Source organism: Lampris incognitus, chromosome 2, assembly GCF_029633865.1.
Source record: "Lampris incognitus isolate fLamInc1 chromosome 2, fLamInc1.hap2, whole genome shotgun sequence".
NCBI lineage: Eukaryota > Metazoa > Chordata > Actinopteri > Lampriformes > Lampridae > Lampris > Lampris incognitus.
The window spans coordinates 52,149,268-52,171,460 of NC_079212.1; the positions used below are offsets into that span (position 1 = coordinate 52,149,268).

The 22,193-nt window shown below is 41.7% G+C and overlaps 1 protein-coding gene across 7 annotated transcripts in view; it reads left to right on the plus strand.

Annotated features, from left to right (window-relative positions):
• The window catches only part of atp2b3b (ATPase plasma membrane Ca2+ transporting 3b), a 99,047-nt gene that overhangs the window by 32,516 nt on the left and 44,338 nt on the right, over window positions 1–22,193 (plus strand). For 5 of the 7 annotated variants that reach the window (XM_056273306.1, XM_056273307.1, XM_056273308.1 and 2 more), the window contains 8 exons: window positions 8,872–8,913; window positions 9,131–9,295; window positions 9,416–9,487; window positions 10,196–10,338; window positions 10,801–10,933; window positions 11,912–12,021; window positions 12,303–12,437; window positions 12,677–12,783. In XM_056273306.1, the coding sequence (XP_056129281.1) occupies window positions 8,872–8,913; window positions 9,131–9,295; window positions 9,416–9,487; window positions 10,196–10,338; window positions 10,801–10,933; window positions 11,912–12,021; window positions 12,303–12,437; window positions 12,677–12,783 (907 nt within the window). Of the gene's footprint in view, window positions 1–2,273; window positions 2,286–8,871; window positions 8,914–9,130; window positions 9,296–9,415; window positions 9,488–10,195; window positions 10,339–10,800; window positions 10,934–11,911; window positions 12,022–12,302; window positions 12,438–12,676; window positions 12,784–22,193 lie in introns of all 7 variants that reach the window. The other 2 variants (XM_056273309.1, XM_056273312.1) reach the window with 2 other exon arrangements.

Sequence of the window (22,193 nt, forward strand, 5' to 3'; positions counted from 1 at the left end):
CGACGAACTGCTCGAAAGAGTGGGGTAATTGGCCGGATACAATTGGGGAGAAAAAGGAGGAAAAATCCCCCCCCCCCCAAAAAAAGAAGTAAAACACATCTGACATAATCATACGTCATGAATGTAGTCTATGACAAAATGCCATGCTGTCATCATGAAATAAAATAGCCAAACTCAGTTTTCACCCTAAACAAGAGCTTTCCTGAATGTAGGCCTTGCCTAATGATGATCTGGAAGTGTGTCTGAAATTGGACATTAATTAACAGCGCTTCATTTATAGTCAATCATCCGACATTGTGTTCGCAGCTGATCCGGAGGCAATTCACACGTCAGGCTTAACAGTGGGGATTTCATGCTATCGACACTATTTAAACGGGTTCATTCACTGCTATTGTCTGGCTGTGACAGGCAGCATGCCTGCACCCTAGTGGAGCGGACTCAGAGTGACTAATCAGCTGAGCCGTAATAACACTGTTGCCGTGACATTATTTAAAAAACAGCACAGCGGCCTGAAGCAGCGAATAGAACAGAACACCGTGTCTGACCTGATGTCTCATCAGTGGCATTGGTACTTTTGAATAAATGTGTTAAAACATTCTGTGGCATCAGCCTCGAGGTTTTTTCTTTTTCTCTCTGACCTTTTTCCGCTCCAACTTTTTGCTTTTCAGGAACTTCATCCATTTCAGACTAGCTTTATTGTTATCTCTTGATTTGATTATTTCCCGCTTGACCTCTGAGGAACATGGGTGGATGCATCCACTTGAAGGGGTGGGGGGAGGATAAGGGTAGCACTCCCTGCACCTGACTTACAATATAGGTGGCCTATTGATAATTGGGCCTGTGTATTCATCCCCCAGTCAGACGGGCTGTTCCAACATCAAGTGGGCCGCAGCCGGCAGGTCGAGTTAGTTTCCCACATTTCTGGCCTTGTGGCCCACTAGTGGGCTGGCCCATCTGGCATCTGCCAGAGTTGTCAGATTGCCAGTCCGAGCCCACTGTGGTGCATACATTGGTGTGTGTGTGTGTGTGTGTGTGTGTGTGTGTGTGTGTTCATGTTCATGTAGAGGTGAAGGTCTGCCTAAATGATTCGAGATAAGAGCTTTAACAGGAAACACCAGTTGAACCTCATGGATAATTCAGCCTCTTCCTTTTCGCTATTCTTTTTCATTCCCTCTCTCTCTTGCTTTCTCTCTCTCTCAATTCAATTCAAATGGCTTTATTGGCATGACGTAAGACTGTACATATTGCCAAAGTAAGTGTTTAAACATAGAAAAGCTAAACATTTATTAGAAAACATCTTAAAGCAAATCAACACACTACAGCAAAGAATCATACTACAGCAAAGAAACATGGTACAGCAAAGAAACATACTTCAGCAAGGAAACATAGTACAGAGCAAAGAAACACACTACAGCAAAGAAACATACTACAGCAAAGAAACAGTACAGAGCAAAGAAACATAGTACAGCAAAGAAACATACTACAGCAAAGAAACATAGTACAGCAAAGAAACGGTACAGTAAAAAACATAGAACAGCAAAGAAACATAGTACAGCAAAGAAACATAATACAGCAAATAAACATAATACAGCAAAGAAACATAGTACAGTGCAAAGAAACAGTACATTAAAGAAACATACTACAGCAAAGAAACATACTACAGCAAAGAAACATAGTACAGAGCAAAGAAACAGTACATTAAAGAAACATACTACAGCAAAGAAACAGTACAGCAAAGAAACATACTACAGCAAAGAAACATAGTACAGAGCAAAGAAACATACTTCAGCAAGGAAACATAGTACAGAGCAAAGAAACATACTACAGCAAAGAAAGTACAGAGCAAAGAAACATAGTACAGCAAAGAAACATACTACAGCAAAGAAACATAGTACAGCAAAGAAACGGTACAGTAAAAAACAGAACAGCAAAGAAACATACTACAGCAAAGAAACATAATACAGCAAATAAACATACTACAGCAGAGAAACATAATACAGCAAATAAACATACTACAGCAGAGAAACATAGTAAAGCAAAGAAACATAGTACAGAGCAAAGAAACAGTACAGCAAAGAAACATACTACAGCAAAGAAACATGGTACAGAGAAAAGAAACATACTACAACAAAGAAACATAGTACAGAGTAAAGAAACATAACTCAGCAAAGAAACATAGTACAGAGCAAACAAACAGTACAGCAAAGAAACATACTACAGCAAAGAAACATAGTAAGCAAAGAAACATACTACAGCAAAGAAACATAGTACAGAGAAAAGAAACAGTACAGCAAATAAACATACTACAGTAAAGAAACACAGTACAGCAAATAAACATAGTACAGCAAAGGAACATGCTACAGCAAGGAAACATAGTACAGAGCAAAGAAACACAATACAGCAAAGAAACATACCACAGCAAAGAAACAGTACAGAGCAAAGAAACATAGTACAGCAAAGAAACATACTACAGCAAAGAAACATAGTACAGCAAAGAAACGGTACAGTAAAAAACATAGAACAGCAAAGAAACATACTACAGCAAAGAAACATAATACAGCAAATAAACATACTACAGCAAAGAAACATAGTACAGTGCAAAGAAACAGTACATTAAAGAAACATACTACAGCAAAGAAACATACTACAGCGAAGAAACATAGTACAGAGCAAAGAAACAGTACATTAAAGAAACATACTACAGCAAAGAAACAGTACAGCAAAGAAACATACTACAGCAAAGAAACATAGTACAGAGCAAAGAAACATACTTCAGCAAGGAAACATAGTACAGAGCAAAGAAACATACTACAGCAAAGAAAGTACAGAGCAAAGAAACATAGTACAGCAAAGAAACATACTACAGCAAAGAAACATAGTACAGCAAAGAAACGGTACAGTAAAAAACAGAACAGCAAAGAATCATACTACAGCAAAGAAACATAATACAGCAAATACACATACTACTGCAGAGAAACATAGTAAAGCAAAGAAACATAGTACAGAGCAAAGAAACAGTACAGCAAAGAAACATACTACAGCAAAGAAACATAGTACAGAGAAAAGAAACATAGTACAACAAAGAAACATAGTACAGAGTAAAGAAACATAACTCAGCAAAGAAACATAGTACAGAGCAACAAACAGTACAGCAAAGAAACATACTACAGCAAAGAAACATAGTACAGAGAAAAGAAACAGTACAGCAAATAAACATACTACAGTAAAGAAACACAGTACAGCAAATAAACATAGTACAGCAAAGGAACATGCTACAGCAAAGAAACATAGTACAGCAAAGAAACATAGTACCGAGAAAAGACACAGTACAGCAAATAAAAACAGAAGAGCAAATAAACAAACTACAGCAAAGAAACGTAGTACAGCAAAGAAACAGTACAGCAAATAAACATAGTACAGCAAAGAAGCATAGTACAGCAAATAAACATACTACAGCAAAGAAACAGTAAAGCAAAGAAACAGTACAGTAAAGAAACATAGTACAACACAGTACAACAAAGAAACATACTACAGTAAAGAAACATAGTAAGCGAAGAAACATAGTACAGCAAATAAACATAGTACAGCAAAGAAGCATAGTGCAGCAAATAAACATACTACAGCAAAGAAACAGTAAAGCAAAGAAACAGTACAGTAAAGAAACATAGTACAACACAGTACAACAAAGAAACATACTACAGCAAAGAAACATAGTAAGCAAAGAAACATAGTACAGCAAATAAACATACTACAGCAAAGAAACATAGTACAGCAAATAAACATACTACAGCAAAGACACGTAGTACAGCAAAGAAACATACTACACCAAAGAAACATAGTACAGCATAGAAACATAGTACAGTGCAAAGAAACATAGTACAGCAAAGAAACAGTACGGCAAAGACATATAGTACAGCAAATAAACATGCTACAGCAAAGAAACATACTACACCAAAGAAACATAGTACAGCATAGAAACATAGTACAGTGCAAAGAAACATAGTACAGCAAAGAAACAGTACAGCAAAGACATATAGTACAGCAAATAAACATGCTACAGCAAAGAAACATAGTAAGCAAAGAAACAGCACAGAGCAAAGAAACAGTACAACAAAGAAACATACAACAGCAAAGAAACATAGTACAGCAAATAAAAATGCTACAGCAAAGAAACATAGTAAGCAAAGAAACACAGTACAGAGCAAAGAAACATAGTACAGAGCAAATAAACAGTACAGCAAAGAAACATAGTACAGCAAATAAATATACTACAGCAAAGAAACAGTACAGCAAAGAAACATTGTACAGAGCAAATAAACAGTACAGCAAAGAAACATAGTACAGCAAATAAACTTACTACAGCAAAGAAACATAGTACAAAGCAAAGAAACATACTACAGCAAAAAAAAAACTACAGGGCAAAGAAACATAGTACAGCAAAGAAACATAGTACACAGCAAAGAAACACAGTACAGCAAAGAAACATAGTACAGCAAAGAAACATAATACAGCAAAGAAACAGTACAGCAAAGAAACATAGTACGGCAAAGAAACTTACTACAGCAAAGAAACAGTACAGCAAAGAAGCGTACTACAGCAAAGAAACTTAGTACAGAGCAAAGAAACAATACAGCAAAATAGCAGTACAGCAAAGAAACAGTACAGCAAAGAAACATACTACAGCAAAGAAACATAGTACAGCAAAGAAACATACTACAGCAAAGAAACATACTAAAGCAAATAAACATACTACAGCAAAGACACATAGTATAGGAAAGAAACATAGTACAGCAAAGGAATATGGTACAAAACAAAACAAATAAACTGTCATCATATATAACAGCAACAACTTGTGTCAGGTGACTACCTCTCATTTTATGGCAGGGAGCAACATAGACTGCCTCTAACTTACAGCTCTTTGGGTCTTCCCCTAGTAGGACTTGTAGTTTGTCTTCATCTAATAGATTAAGAAAAACGTTTGTTATTAATTGTAATTGTTTAAAATGTGCTTCTCTAGGATGTTTATACTTTTGGTGTGTGGTGAGGGGGTGTAGCTGTGTTTCAGGCTCTCTGACAGCATAGCCTTTGCTCTGCAGGTCTTCCTCTGTCTCCTTTTCTATAGCAAGCCTGTGCTCACTCAGTCTGCACACAGTCAAGGTTCTCTTTAGCTGGTGATCAGTCACCGTGCTCACATCATGTGCTATGGTGGAGTGTCAGTTTAGAGACAGACAGCATTGCATGTTGCTCTGTGTTTATGTTTGTCAATAGGTGATGCAGTTTTGTTTTAACTGTTTCTTAATGTGATTGGGTCTTATTGATGATGTGTTCTGTTCCTGAGGAGTGTTTATGGGGCAGATTTGTGGTCTTAGCCTCAGGACCAGTTGAGTAAGGGGGTTACAGGGCTTGTTATTGATACGAGAGGGGGTCACTTAGTTTTAGATGTGTCCAAAAGATAATTGCTCTTTTTTGTATTTTTAGTGTTAGTGGGTATTGGCCTAATTCTGCCCTGCATGCATTGTTTGTAGCTCTCCTCTGGACGTGTATGAGAATCTGACAGAACTCTGCATCCAGGGTCTCAGTGGGGTGTTTATCCCATTGACTTAAATCTTGTTTTGTAAGTGGACCCCATACCTACCTGCCATAGAGTGCAATTGGTTCGACGACATACCCAATTAATTTTAACCAAACATGAATTGGTATTTCTGTGTGTACATTTTTATGGTATAGAAAGCCCAGTATTCCTTCCCTCTCATCTCATGAACTGCTTCAGTAAAATGTCAATTTGAGCTTAGTTTTAATCCTAGCTATGTGTAGTGTGTGTTGCACTCTACATGTTCTGTACCAATTGGGAACTTTGGTAGAACATCCTGAGTTTTAGGTCTTTTTTGGAATAACATTATTTTGGTCTTTTTGGGGTTTACTGTCAGGGTCCAGTTCTGACAGTAATTTTCTAGTAGATCTCGGCTGTGCTGTGGGGGACAGCAGAACCAGGTCATCTGCAAACAGTAGGCATTTCACCTCCTGATGGTGGAGACTTATACTGGGGACAGAGGACTTTTCTAGTATAATAGGCAGTTCATTAAACAAAACAAATAAATTGTCATCAACAGGACAGGGACAGACTACAACTGACCGTTAGGTCTACAGAGAAAATCATTGGTGCCAACCTGTCCCCCATTCAGGCCTTACACACCTCCAGACTCAGAAAATGGGCAGGCAACATCACTGCAGACCCATTACACTCTGGTCTGTTCCAACTCCTCCCCTGTGGTCGGTGCTACAGAGCACTGTACCCCAAAACAACCAGATATAAAAGGTTTCTTTAATTCAAATGAATGCTTAACACTGTCAATAAATCCAGCTATGTTGTACATACTGTACTGTACATTGTACGTATACTGGTACACTCTGTCACGTCCATCTACCTCAGGCAGGTATCCTGCTAACATCTATTTCAGCATCTCTGATATATTCTCTGCACCTGCACTTTATCACCTCTTATTTCACCTGTATAAGTCAATCCTTGTGTGTATATGTGAAGATTGTTGTGTTGTAGCGTTGTTATTCTATGTTAAGTACACAGAGAGCCACAAAACCGGGGTCAAAGTCAATGTTTGTGCAAACCTACATGGTCAATAAACATGAGTCTGATTAATGTAGATATTGAAGTGTGCAGGGCTGAGGGTACAGCCCTGATGAATGCCTTGCCCTTGGGTAAAGAATTCTGTTCTTTTTTTGCTAATTTTTATGCTGCACATATTGCCAGAATTCATTGATTTAATAGTATCATATGTTTTACCCCCTACACCACTCTCAATAAATTTGTAGAACAGTCCTGCATGCCAACTAGAATCAAAAGCTTTTCGGAAGTCAATAAAACAGGCATAAATTTTGGTTTTATTTTGGTTTATATGCTAATCCATTAGGGTATGTAGGGTGTAAATATAATCGGTTGTGCGGTATTTTGGTATAAATCCAATTTGGCTCTTGCTCAAGACATTGTACTTGGTAAGGATGTTCGGAAGTCTGGCATTCTCTCTCCCTCCCTCCCTCTCACTCTTTTCCCCCGTCTGTTTGTCTCATTTCATCTCTTGCATACCTCACTTACCTGCCCTGTCTTGCTTTCTCTCTCCCCTGCCCTCTCTTTCTTTCCTATCTCCATCGGTATTACAATACTCCCCCCCCCCTTTAAATCTGAGAGAGCGGCTGCAGATTGAATCAATTATTGAAAGAGCAGGAGACATGGCTCGGGAGAGGTTCAGGGAAGAGGGTGTTGGTTAGTCAACGGATGAAGCATTAGTCTCTGCTGAAAATTTGCTGTGGAAGTCATTTCAGCCCGAGAAGAGCTGCAGACAACAATAACAAAGGCTACATATAGTTTGAGAGGCACTTAAGGCCAATATCATTATTACTGGTGCACTCATTCATTCCAATACCACAATGGTATGCACTCACATGTGTAGGAATGTGCATTACGGTGAAACAGGGGAAAGGTCAGTGACAATCAAAAGAACACTTACGATTGCAAAAATTACCTTAACTTGTTCCTCTGTTTGCGCGCACGCGTGTGTGTGTGTGTGTGTGTGTGTGTGTGTGTGTGTGTGTGTGTGTGTTAAGCCTTGAAGCTTTTCCTCCTCCTTCATCAGAAGTGCGAGCTGTGCACTGCAATAGGTTGCAGTCAGTGCATCAGCCGCCGTGGGCTGGATCATTCAGGCAGCCATTTACTGGAGTCGATACATAATTCATTAGAGATCTACAAAGGCCATAACTTGTTAGTTTTTCCTCATGCAACGGAGGTTTGCTGCAGGGTTGTTTTTTGTTTTGTTTTTTTCCTCTCTATTTTTTGATGTGCCTCTTATTTTATAATACAGGCCTTGTTCGATCAGAATGCTGACTTTTATACCGTCTATTACAAAAACATGACTGGTCATACAGACACGTGCATGCATGTTTCCATATTCCGTGTTAATTTGAATGTATCATTCTTTTGTCTTTCTCTTTTATTTTCCCTTTTTACCAAATCCTTTCACATACCCCCAAACCTCCCTGTCTCACACATCCTCCATTGCCTCTCCAAACAGAGGACAGTACTCACTTCCTCAGCGCAACAGACGCCAGTTACACTACACTCACCAATGGTATGTGACCATGAAGCTGTACGTCCCGCCCTGCCCCTCTCCTGAGCCCATGAATGGAGCCTAGTTGGTGGTGGAGTGAGCGTGACAGGGATCTCTAGAGTCCCGTGTATAAAACATGTCTCTCATTACCCAGTGTGTGAAGATAGGTGCTGTGGTGCTGTTTGGTTGTGGTTGTTTGTTTTTCTGGCAGTGAGGTTTTTGCCTGTCGTGACATCACATATAGAAGCTGATTACTTACAGTTATTTACACATGTGAACACTCGTTCCGTAGTTTGTCTTGCTCTCTCCCTGCCTCACTCTCTCTCTCCCTTCCTCTCTCTCCCTCCCTCACCCTCTCTCTCCCTTCCTCACTCTCTCTCTCCCTCACTCACTCACTCTCCCTTCCTCACGCTCACACTCTCTCTCTCCCTTCCTCACTCTCTCCCTCACTCTCTCTTTCTCCCTCACTCTCTCCCTTCCTCACTGTCTCTCCCTCACTCACTGTCTCTCCCTCACTCTCTCCCTTCCTCATGCTCACGCGCTCTCTCCCTTCCTCACACTCATGCTATCTCTCTCTCTCCATCACTATCTCTCCCTTCCTCACTCTCTCTCCCTTCTTCACTCTCTCTCTCCCTTTCTCTTTCTCTCTCCCTTCCTCTCTCTCTCCCTTCTTCGCTCTCTCTCTTTGTCTCCCTTCCTCATGCTCTCTCTCCCTTCCTCGCTCTCGCTCTCTCTCTCTCTCTGTCTCTATCAGGAAAGCAACCTGATGGAGCTGTGGAGAACAATCAGAACAAAGGTAAGAAGTTATAACTGTGTGTGTGTGTGTGTGTGTGTGTGTGTGTAAGTGTAAGTGTGTAATTATATTCTTGTGCATGTGGCTGTGTCTGTGCATGCTTGTGTACATAGATATCAAAGAAAGGGTTTGGTTGGGATGTTACCTGACTCACAGTTGTGATGTTAAAGCAGACATGGGTCTTTGTGTGCACGTGCGCATTTGTTCATGCTTGCTTCAGCTAAGAAGCAGGATGGGGGCGTTGCCATGGAAATGCAACCTCTAAAGAGTGCAGAAGGAGGAGAGGTGGAAGACAGAGAGAAGAAGAAGACCAATGTTCCAAAGAAAGAGAAGAGTGTCCTGCAGGGCAAACTCACCAAATTGGCCGTTCAGATTGGCAAAGCAGGTAAAGCACTTTTACACATAATGTATGGCTCAATGACGGACAGAGATGTCCACAAGTTACAAGAGCGAATCAGTGAGTGGCACATTGACTGACCAGGCTGCTTTCCGGATCCTCCAACAGGCTTAGTGATGTCAGCTATCACCGTGATCATCTTGGTACTCTACTTTGTCATCGAGACGTTTGTTGTTGAAGGTTAGTCTTTTTGGACTTTAAACACGTAAAACTAAAAATTGCAAATGCACACTCTATCCTAGATTACACAAATGTATGTATACACTAAGGCGGGCCTGCACACAGGCTCACACAAACAGAAAGAATCTCTCGCACTTCAAGTCGTCCTAGATCCCAAATCTTATTACTTTCAAGATTTGCCTGCCATGTTGGAAGCTTACAGTTTTGGTTGCAGTTTTGTTACAGTTTTGTTAGTTTTGTTACAGTTTTTTTTTATAGTTTTGGTTACAGTTTGGTTATAGTTTTGGTTACAGTTTTGATTACAGTTTTGGTTACTGTTTTGTTACAGTTTTGTTACAGATTTGGTTACGGTTTTATTACAGTTTTGGTTACAGTTTTGATTACAGTTTTGGTTACAGTTTTGGTTACAGTTTTGATTACAGTTTTATTACAGTTTTAGTTACAGTTTTGGATATGGTTTTGTTACAGTTTTGGTTACAGTTTTAGTTTTTTTTGTTACAGTTGGTTACAGTTTTGTTACAGATTTGGTTACAGTTTTGTTACAGTTTTGATTACAGTTTTAGTTACAGTTTTGTTAGTTTTGTTACAATTTTGGTTACAGTTTTGTTACAGTTTTGGATACAGTTTTGGTTACAGTTTTGGCTGCTACACATACCTGCTCTTTAAGGTCGAATATTTGGAAATAACACAGGGTGGTGTTTATTCCAGATCATGTGTGGTTGGCAGAGTGCACCCCAGTCTACATCCAGTACTTTGTCAAGTTCTTCATCATCGGAGTCACTGTGTTGGTGGTGGCCGTCCCTGAGGGCCTGCCTCTCGCCGTCACCATCTCTTTGGCTTATTCTGTCAAGGTATTCCTCTCTTATTATGCATGTGTATACTTTAGGTAAGAATCTAGTAGTGTTTAAAAGTCAGTGCAAAGACATTTAGGAATGTCAGTTTAGTGGCTTTTTCTTACATTTAATGGTAAGTGATTAATCCTGACGTTGCCAAGCCTTCCCACCCAGTATGACAATTAACTAAAAAAAAAATTGACAAGAAATGCTTTGAAATATGATTTGACCTCGGTCTGTTGTATGTGTGTAACAGAGAAAAAGAAAGAGAACCCACCATCCCGACCGATGTTTCTCTTCCTTTCTTTTGTTTCTCCTGTTTGTCTAATTTTTTGCATGTCAAATGTATTTGAATAACAGTGAACAGTAAAAATGTTTTTTTCCTGCCTCTCTGCCTTTCATCTTACTCTTTCACTCTGTCACATCATCCCAACCCCTCATTCTTTCATCCCCTGCTTCTTTTCTTTTTGTCACATTTAGAAAATGATGAAGGACAACAACCTTGTGCGTCACCTGGATGCGTGTGAGACCATGGGCAATGCCACAGCCATCTGCTCCGATAAGACTGGCACCCTCACCACCAACCGCATGACTGTGGTGCAAACGTATATAGGTTAGTGGAAATCATTGACATTACAGGAAAGGTATAATCTAGTTCCACTTTATGGCCTACATACTGTACAGTGTCTTGTCTTTTCAAGGGGCCATAAAAGGTGGTAAGTTGAGGCGTAGCATTTTGAGTCTGCTTCTGCGTGTGGAATACAATATTTTTCAACCCAGAGATTTATATTTGGTCCTCTGCTGCTTTTGTAACTTGTAACTATGTTCCTTTTCAAATTGGGTGACAGTTAAAATAGGGGTAAGTGATCCTGGGGGGAAGTAAGCGAAGTTAGCTAGCTATATTTTGAAAACATCCTGGTAAAGAATCCGCCCCCCACTTCTGTCTAAGGGCCCAGACACACTAAACTGAATAGCAGCGATGAAGGCCGACTGTTGCATCGCCTCACATCGCCTGCTGGCTGGGCCAAAAAGTAGCACTTGAACACACCTCAAAGATTACAGCCAACTAGCATGTATGTTCTGTACTGATTCACTAAGCAGAACAGCCAATCAGAGTGATCTATCTCACTGACGGGCTCCGCCCATTCAACATGCTGAATCGGCCGAAAAGCTGCCGACAGGGGTCTGACTACAAAAACTAGGATCACAGACGCTCACCGATAGCCCGACATTGGTCAACAGCCGACCGTCAGCCTGGTGTTTCAGGGCCCTTGACTGACAACCAGTAGGGGCCAATGGAGACACTGGCTTGTAAAGAACTCTCCTGATTGGCTAATGAGGAGCAGGAACAAAGAAAATATCCCATCTGTTTACAGCATCCAGGGCGGCCACCAAGACTGGATTGTTTTCTCAGTGCATCTACTTACTTGATAGCTTGTCAGGACATAGAAAGAGTTTGACTACATTTTTTAGAGAGCACTCTAAACTAAATCACTGACGTAGGGTTGGTGAACCACACTAGCTTAGATTAACAGTCTAAATGTTACTTTAGCTATGTAGGCATTACTGAGTTGTACTTGTTGTTATTCAGGTGACGTGCATCACCGGATGATCCCAGACTCAGGACAGATTAACCCCAAGACCTTGGAACTATTGGTCAATGCCATTGCTATCAACAGTGCCTACACCTCCAAGATCATGGTGAGTGACACATCAGAAAAGGCAGAGTAGTTTTTTTTTGTTTTTTTTTTTGTAGAAACCCAATCCTGCCTCAAGATGTCATATCTATCTTGCTGATAGCAGCCCTTCTGTCTTGGGGAATTCTCAGAAATTCTTGAATAATTTCAGCTTTCATTTTGGCATTTTATTTTTTGTTCCCCTTGCACTACCGCCTCCTTTTCTCATCTTCCATCTCTTTCTCTTTTCCTTCCTATCTTTCTTTCATTCTCCCGCTTCTCTCGCTCTCTCTCTCACTCCATTAGCCGCCTGATGTGGAGGGGGGTCTGGCTAAGCAGGTTGGCAACAAGACAGAGTGTGGCCTGCTGGGTTTTGTGTTGGACCTGCAGCAGGACTATTCCCCGGTCAGAGAGCAGATCCCTGAGGAAAAACTCTACAAGGTACAGACCCATAACTACCCTTCACCTTTACAAGTCACAACACAATCACATATATGCTGTCACTTATGACCCAGAAAGTTAGAAATAAAGATAATTATCTTAAATAAACCATTTCATTCTATTGTAGATTACTACATGTATTTTCTTTGCCAACTTACAAAGAAAGCTAAACATGTCTTTGCTTTATCAGTGTAAATAATCTCGCTCCCTCTTGCTCCCCGTCTTTACTCCTCTCTCAGGTGTATACATTCAACTCAGTGCGAAAGTCCATGAGCACAGTGATCAAGCTGCCCGATGGTTCCTTCCGGCTTTACAGCAAAGGAGCCTCTGAGATCTTGCTGAAGAAGTGAGTGTTACGCGGGATAGAGGAATGGAGGGAGAGAGGGGAGAGGGAGAGGGTCAGTGAAACGAATGAATGCGATGAGATGAGGGCGATGAGAAGCGATGAGACGTGATGAGATGAGATAGATAAGAAGAGATGAGACATGATGAGAAGAGGAGACATGATGAGATGAGATAGATAAGAGATGAGACGTGATGAGATGAGATAGATAAGAGATGAGACGTGATGGGATTGATGAGACGAGATGAGACATGATGAGATGAGATAGATAAGAAGAGATTAGATGTTTTGAGATGATGAGACGAGATGAGATAGATAAGAAGAGATGAGACATGATGAGATAAGAGATGAGACGTGATGAGATAGATGAGAAGAGATGAGACATGATGAGAAGAGATGAGACGTGATGAGATGAGAGCGAAGAGATGAGACGTGATGAGATGAGTAAAATGAGATGAGGTTAAATAAAACGAGGTGAGATTAGATTAAATGAGATGAGATGAGACAAGATTAGATTGATTAGATGAGATGAGATAAGATAAGATTAGATGAGTTAATAATGAAATAATGCATTTTATGTATAAAGCCTCTTTCCAGAGTGCAAGGATGCTTAACCAACTAACGGAGCAGAATAGATACCAGTGAAAGAAAATTAAAAAGAAAAATCAACAATAGTGTAACCCACATGATTACATGTACCCTGTGACGTATGTAAGTTCCACGAGTAGCCTCGAGGAGGCACACGAGCTACAGAGTTTAAACCATGCAAACAACCGTCGACAATAGAGAAGAGAAATACGGATATTTAGAAATACGGACAACTTTGACTATGGATACCTGAATTATTGATATTTGAACTACGGATATTTGAGCTACAGGACATTTGAACTACGACAAAAAAGATCCCTCCCACGAAGCTTCCTTGACAGATGATCTCCCGTTGAAGGAAGAAGGAAGACTCTTTTCTCTTGTGTTTTGTACGCTGCTGGAATCCTGACTGGTTTTTTAGTACCCCGAACAACCCCCCTTGCTACACCCTTTTGGAACCCTTGGATACCCCCTTTGGATTGCCCCCATCATCGCCCTGGATTTGGATTCATCATCATCGCCTCTACATTAACTTGCCCCTGTGATTGTGGTAGGATCTGGACATTGCACCTTGCACAGATTGGAAGACTGAATCATTCCCCCTTTTCTTTTCTTTATTATTTTCTTTGAGTGCACTCATACTTTATTTTGGATTATTTTCTTTAATTTGTTAGTGTAGAATATGGCTGCATGAGTAATATATTAGAAGGGTATAAAATAGAATATAGATAGATATAGACAATAAATAGAATATTAGGAAGAACTTTTAAAAAGTATAATAGAGTAAAATATATATATACACTACCGTTCAAAAGTTTGGGATCACCCAAACAATTTTGTGTTTTCCATGAAAAGTCACACTTATTCACCACCATATGTTGTGAAATGAATAGAAAATAGAGTCAAGACATTGACAAGGTTAGAAATAATGATTTGTATTTGAAATAAGATTTTTTTTACATCAAACTTTGCTTTCGTCAAAGAATCCTCCATTTGCAGCAATTACAGCATTGCAGACCTTTGGCATTCTAGCTGTTAATTTGTTGAGGTAATCTGGAGAAATTGCACCCCACGCTTCCAGAAGCAGCTCCCACAAGTTGGATTGGTTGGATGGGCACTTCTTTGAGCAGATTGAGTTTCTGGAGCATCACATTTGTGGGGTCAATTAAACGCTCAAAATGGCCAGAAAAAGAGAACTTTCATCTGAAACTCGACAGTCTATTCTTGTTCTTAGAAATGAAGGCTATTCCATGCGAGAAATTGCTAAGAAATTGAAGATTTCCTACACCGGTGTGTACTACTCCCTTCAGAGGACAGCACAAACAGGCTCTAACAGGTACTATTTAATGAAGATGCCAGTTGGGGACCTGTGAGGCGTCTGTTTCTCAAACTAGAGACTCTAATGTACTTATCTTCTTGCTCAGTTGTGCAACGCGGCCTCCCACTTCTTTTTCTACTCTGGTTAGAGCCTGTTTGTGCTGTCCTCTGAAGGGAGTAGTACACACCGGTGTAGGAAATCTTCAATTTCTTAGCAATTTCTCGCATGGAATAGCCTTCATTTCTAAGAACAAGAATAGACTGTCGAGTTTCAGATGAAAGTTCTCTTTTTCTGGCCATTTTGAGCGTTTAATTGACCCCACAAATGTGATGCTCCAGAAACTCAATCTGCTCAAAGAAGTGCCCATCCAACCAATCCAACTTGTGGGAGCTGCTTCTGGAAGCGTGGGGTGCAATTTCTCCAGATTACCTCAACAAATTAACAGCTAGAATGCCAAAGGTCTGCAATGCTGTAATTGCTGCAAATGGAGGATTCTTTGACGAAAGCAAAGTTTGATGTAAAAAAAATCTTATTTCAAATACAAATCATTATTTCTAACCTTGTCAATGTCTTGACTCTATTTTCTATTCATTTCACAACATATGGTGGTGAATAAGTGTGACTTTTCATGGAAAACACGAAATTGTTTGGGTGATCCCAAACTTTTGAACGGTAGTGTATATATAACACATCTAATTTAGTATTGATATTGAAATAACTTTACTTTGAACTGTTGAAATAAATTGGTTTTTTTATTGTAAACTATACCCACGAGTGTGTGTGTTGTCTTTGGGGTGAGTACTAGAATCCGGTCTAGAAAAAAACCTACACCAATCTCCACTGAACTTAGACATTAGACTGTAAACTGTCCCTGCGCAAGCATAGGCCCATTCCCCTGTCGTGCAGGTTACAGAAAGTTGGCGAGCCAGCCAGGAGATTGGTTAATTAGCGTTTCAGGCCATATACTACCCCACTGACCACACCTCTCTATAAAATACTTGATTATATATATTTTTATTTTGAAAATAACACAGTCAATATGGATCTTTGCAATCAGTATAAAGTCCATGGACAAAACTGCTTATTAGTTGAAGGTGTCAATGAAATGAGCTCTGCCGAAACGATAATAAGCTTCTTCGAACAACATGGGAAGATCTCATCCTGCATCAGAGTTGTGGATGAGCCCAACCAACCTAATGGTAGGGTAATAATAGAATTTGAGTGTGAAAAGTCAATCACCAGGATAACCCCAGATACCCTTGGCCTTATACCTAGCCCTGTTGATCCAACTACTCTATGGAATGTCAGAACAATTAGACAAATATGTCAAGAGGAAATAGGCAAAGACTTAGCCCAGCAATATCTCGAAGAACTCAGCGCTATTGGTGGTAGTGCCATGTCAGGCTATGCCTCCATCTTAAAAAATGAACTGAGGCGCATTCGGTCTACAGCATCACAGAAAACTGACAACACGTCTTTACCGGAACACAGCCCTATGCAAGACACTAAGCCTAGCATTGATGTTGAGCACACGCCTAGCATGACCCAAGAATGTAACAGACGGCCATCTATATCTGACATTCACCGTGCTCCAACCACACACTCATCCATGCGTAATTCAATGAGCCTTGAAGAAGACATCATTAATCCCCCGAGCATCCAGAACGTAGTAGTAGAACATGTTATTAAGAATGAGTCAACACAACCATACAGTAGCCCAAGTAAAATTCGAACCTTCTCAGGTAGGCTTCCAAAGCCAAATGGGGAAGTAGATTATGAAGCTTGGAGAACTCAAGTTGAGCTGCTTCTAAGTGACACCTATGTCACCGATTCACAAAAAATCAGAAAGGTTCTAGAGAGTTTGGTTGGTCCAGCTTCTGACATGGTGAAACCGCTTGGTGTCAATGCAAACCCTGTTGCGTACGTAAACCACATCGAATCAGCCTTTGGAGTCGTAGAAGATGGAGAAGAGCTTTTTGCTGCATTCTTGAGTGCAAACCAGAATTCTGGGGAGAAGCCATCTGATTATTTATTCAGACTTCAGACCCTCCTCACTAAAGTCATCTCTAGAGGGGGAGCTTCACTTGTAGATTCAGAAAAACACTTAATAAGACAGTTCTGCAGAGGATGCTGGGACCACTCGTTGATTTTAGGTCTTCAGCTTGAACAGAAAAAAATAGCCCACCCTCATTACCTGAATTGCTTCATCAGCTTAGGACAGAAGAAGGCCGTCGTTCAGCTAAACTAGATAGGATGAAGAAACATCTAGGGAGCTCAAAAGCTTCAGTGCATGCCCACACTGTTTATGGAATCGAAGCCCCAGCCGAAAACAAAAATGAAGACACACAGAAACTCCGCGATGAGGTAGCTGAGTTAAAGAAACAAATTGCAACCCTGTCCATCAAGGAAGAACCACAGCCAAACAGAACTCAGATTGAAACCAGCTGCATGGTCATGAATGCCTCCACACCTCGAATTTACACGCGTCGTTTTCCCAAGCCATGGTTCTGCTTTAAATGTGGTGGAGATGGTCACATTGCTGCCCACTGTGTGAGTGCCCCCAACCCCGCTCTTGTCCATCAAAAGAACACCAAGCTGAGACAAAAACGTGAAGCTCACAGGAATACGCATACCCTCACCTCCATGCCTTTAAACTAGTAGCAGCTCCTGTTTCGGGACGTTCAGGAGCTAAGTACCAGCATAACAGTCCCAAACCCATTAATGATATTATGAATAGAACCCAGACAAGAAAAAATAGATACAGACAAAGATACCAAAATAGCCTATCCCTTCCCTGTGAACTTGTAGGGCCACGCTGCACTGCATCTGTCTCCATTGAAGGAATAGAATGTGAATCAATCCTTGACACCGGTTCCCAAGTAACAACCATTTCAGAGACATTCTACTTGAACCACTTATCGTTCCTCCCCATCCAGCCCATTCAGACTCTTTTCCAGATAGAAGGTGCAGGTGGCCAACATGTTCCTTACCAGGGTTATATCCAAGCCCTCATCTCCTTCCCCAGCAGCATCACTGGCGTAGCTGAACAGGTCTCTTCATTAGTTCTCATTGTGCCAAATTGCCATTTTAACACTCAGATTCCCCTATTGATTGGAACCAATGTCCTTGACAGATTATATGAAGGTGGCATAGAAAAGCATGGAAGAGAATTCTTACAAAGGCCCAATATCAATAGTGACTGTATCTTGCTGTTCCAGCATGTTGCCCTAAGTCATCAGGAAGAGATTTCAGCCAATCATGTTAAGTTGCATGGACGCCATCCTGTCACCATTCCACCAGGAAGAAAAGTGTCTGTCTTTGGAGATGTCAGAGTGAAGAAATATTTCCCACGTTCCCTTTTCGTGGTCGAATCCCCTGAAACCGTTTCCTTACCTGGTGGAGTGTTCGTTGAAAATTCCTTGATAGAAACTCCACTTCGATCTTTAAACAAGATTCCTGTCATTCTCAGAAATGTGACTGATCGTAGTGTCACACTGCATCCAAGGCAGGTGATAGCTGAAATGATGGTAGCACAGTATGTGATGCCGTCTGAATCCCAAAATATGACTGTGCCTGACATCCCTGTCTCAGAGTTACACCACCAACTTTGATTTGGAAGATTCCCCCATTCCAGAAGAGTGGAAAAAACGGATCACACACCAGCTGAACAGCATGCCAGAGGTGTTTGCTGTTGATGACTTGTCTCATGGTCATACGACTGCAGTAAAACATCGCATCCGACTCCAGGATGAGGCCCCTTTTAGAGAGCGACCCAGACCCATTCATCCCTCTGAAAGAGAAGCTGTCAAACAACACCTAAGAGAGCTGCTAGATGCTGGAATTATTCGCGAGTCAGAGTCTCCATTTGCTTCCCCCATTGTAGTTGTCAAGAAGAAGAATGGTGCAATAAGACTCTGCATAGATTTCAGGAAGCTGAACATGAGAACGATCAAAGATGCCTATGCTCTCCCCAACATCGAAGACACCTTCTCTGCTCTTAGTGGAGCCAAATGGTTTTCTGTCATGGATCTGAAGTCAGGCTACTATCAAGTAGAAGTTGCAGAGGAAGATAAGCACAAGACCGCTTTTGTCTGCCCTCTAGGCTTCTATGAGTTTAATCGTATGCCCCAAGGTGTGACAAATGCACCAAGCACCTTTCAGAGACTGATGGAGAAATGTGTTGGAGACCTGCATCTCAATGAAGTACTAGTATTTCTGGATGACCTGATTGTCTTCTCTGACACACTAGAAGAGCACGAGGCCAGATTGATGAAAGTGTTGAACCGGCTCAAAGACTATGGCCTAAAGTTGTCCCCTGAAAAATGCCATTTTTTCCAGACTTCTGTTAAATACCTTGGCCATGTTGTAGATGCCAATGGAGTCCACACAGATCCAAGCAAAGTCTCTGCTTTGAGAGAATGGCCTCAACCCACCAACAGAAAAGAGCTCAAATGCTTCCTAGGATTTGCTGGATATTACCGACGTTTTGTGGAAGGGTACTCTAAAATAGCAAAGCCATTGAATGCTCTAACTGCTGGCTATGTTGCTCCAAGGAAAAGAGGGAAGATTTACAAGAAGGACAGGGTCAAGACTTCCATCAATCCCACCTTACCTTTTGGAAATGAGTGGACTGAAGAGTGTGACGTTGCTTTTAGAACTCTCATAGATAAACTGACTTCGGCCCCTGTTCTTGCCTTCGCCAATCCCAATCTTCCTTACGTCCTGCATACTGATGCCAGCCGCGATGGTCTCGGTGCTGCGCTCTATCAGGAACACGATGGGAAGCTGAGGGTTGTAGCTTATGCCAGCAGAGGACTATCCAGAAGTGAACAAAACTATCCTGCCCACAAGCAAGAGTACCTCGCCTTGAAATGGGCCATCTGTGAGAAATTCCATGATTACCTCTATGGAACAGAATTTCAGGTTTTAACAGACAATAACCCCCTAACTTATGTGTTGACCACAGCAAAGCTTGATGCAGCAGGACATCGCTGGTTAGCCGCTCTGTCAACCTACAGATTCACCATAAAGTATAGGGCTGGGATCAGCAATCAAGATGCCGATGGGTTGTCCAGAAGACCCCAGAGTCCGTCAGAAGAAGATGAGGAGTTCAAGCAGGAGAAAGCGAAGATAGAAGAGCTGAAGCAAAGGGTTTTGGATGGAGAAAGCAAAACTGTTTCTGGTGACATGCTGTCTGCTTTATGTCAACGCCACTCTGTGACCACTTTGGCTGACTATTTGCAGCCAGAACTCCCCATTCTTGCTGAATCCTTAGCTTTAGATGCTTCTGCCATCCCTGATGACTTTGTGTTCTCTGGACAAGGCACCCTCCCTGGAATGACTCACAATGACTGGTATCAGTCTCAAAGACAGGATCCATCTATCAGACGTGTGATCAGTTTCATTCAAGGAAACCGAAAACCCACTTTTCAAGAGATGTCCTCTGAACTGTCAGAAGTCAAGCTGCTCCTTAGAGAATGGAATAGACTAGAGCTTATAGATGGAGTACTGTTCAGGAAATGTCTTGATCGTGGGAATCAGATCTATCAGCTGGTGCTGCCTAGTAGCCACAGAGAAAGAGCATTGCAAGGCCTTCATGATGAAGTCGGTCATCTTGGCGCTCAGCGTGTCCTTCATCTTGTTCGTTCCAGATTTTTCTGGCCAAAGATGTTTCAGTCTGTTGAACAGAAGTGTAGGACTTGTGAAAGATGCGTGAGGCGGAAAGCCAATTCCCAGCATGCTGCTCATATGGAGAATATACAGACCAGTTATCCCCTTGAACTGGTGTGTATGGATTACCTCTGTATTGAGCCTGATAGTAAGGACACTAGAAACATCCTCGTCATCACGGATCACTTCACCAAGTTTGCCGTTGCCATCCCCACGAAAGACCAAAAGGCGAATACGGTTGCCAAAACACTGTGGGAAAACTTCATTGTACAGTATGGTTTTCCAAGTCGCCTTCTCAGTGACCAGGGGAGAGATTTTGAATCCCACACCATCAAGGAGTTGTGCTGTCTGATTGGAACCGAAAAGATCAGAACCACGCCATACCATCCACGTGGAAACCCTGTCGAGAGATTTAACAGGACCCTTCTCAGCATGCTCGGGACACTAGAAGACAAGGATAAATATCATTGGAGGGACTTTGTCAAACCGCTAGTCCATGCATACAATTGCACGAAAAATGACACCACAGGCTACTCTCCATATGAATTGTTGTTTGGTAGACAGCCAAGACTACCCATTGATCTGGTTCTAGGCCTTACACCAGACCAAATTGGATTCAAGTCGCATTCAGAGTATGTTAAACATCTTCGACAGCGCCTCCAAGACAGCTATGCACTTGCTTCTGAAAGCTCTAAGAAGATGGGAGAGAAGAATAAAGCCAGGTTTGATAAAAAGATCAGAGCCGCAGAACTTGTTATCGGAGATAGAGTCCTGGTGAAGAATGTCAATTTAAGAGGAAAACATAAACTTGCGGACAGATGGGAAAAGGAAGTCCATACTGTGGTGAAGAGGATGGGAGATGGCCCAGTGTATGTCGTCAAGCAAGAACAGGGTGAAGGTCCACACCGTACCCTTCACAGAGACCTTCTTCTGCCCTGCGGCTTTCTACCTGTTACATATAAAGTCTCAGAACCTGACACAAACTTACCAACAAGGAGGCTGAGACGCAGGGAAACAGTCTCGCAGCAGACCAGGCACGACAATATTGTTGACCCAGATATGCCCAGCAGTGACGAGGATGAGGATTGCTATCCACAGATCTCCACAAGGTTTCCCCAAAGCATTAGGACAACCACACAGGCCACCCCTCTAGCACGTGCCACGGAACTGTTGAACCCAGTCGGGTTGAATTCAAGTCCGTCGGAGTTCTCCCAATCTGATAGTCCACTCCTTAGTGAAGTACCCCATACCCCTGAGTCTGTTCACAATCAGTTACTTGAAAAGAAACCAATTGGGCGTGAGACAGAAGTAGTCACAGATGAATTCTCTCAACCTGTTCGAAGACACTTACCTGAGGGAGACCCCGCATCATCCACTACTGTTGTACCTCAATTTGGACCTATTGAAGGACGTTCACCTGAAAACAACCCACTTGAACCCGAGAGTGCACCGCCCACTGGTGTGACAGGCCAGGCTGACCTGTCTGACGGAAACCCGTCTGAGAGCGAACCGATCAGAAGATCTATCAGAGAAAGACATCCCCCTGAGAGACTCTGTTATGGTGAACTAGGAAGACCTTTAGTCCTAGCCATGGCCTCATTTTTCGAAAGTTTGGGCAGAAATGTCCCTGATTCTTCTAGAGTGCCCTCTGCAAGACCATACAGTGTTTAGACGCATGCAGAGACTGATGCGGTTTAGAGGGGGAGAATGTAACCCACATGATTACATGTACCCTGTGACGTATGTAAGTTCCACGAGTAGCCTCGAGGAGGCACACGAGCTACAGAGTTTAAACCATGCAAACAACCGTCGACAATAGAGAAGAGAAATACGGATA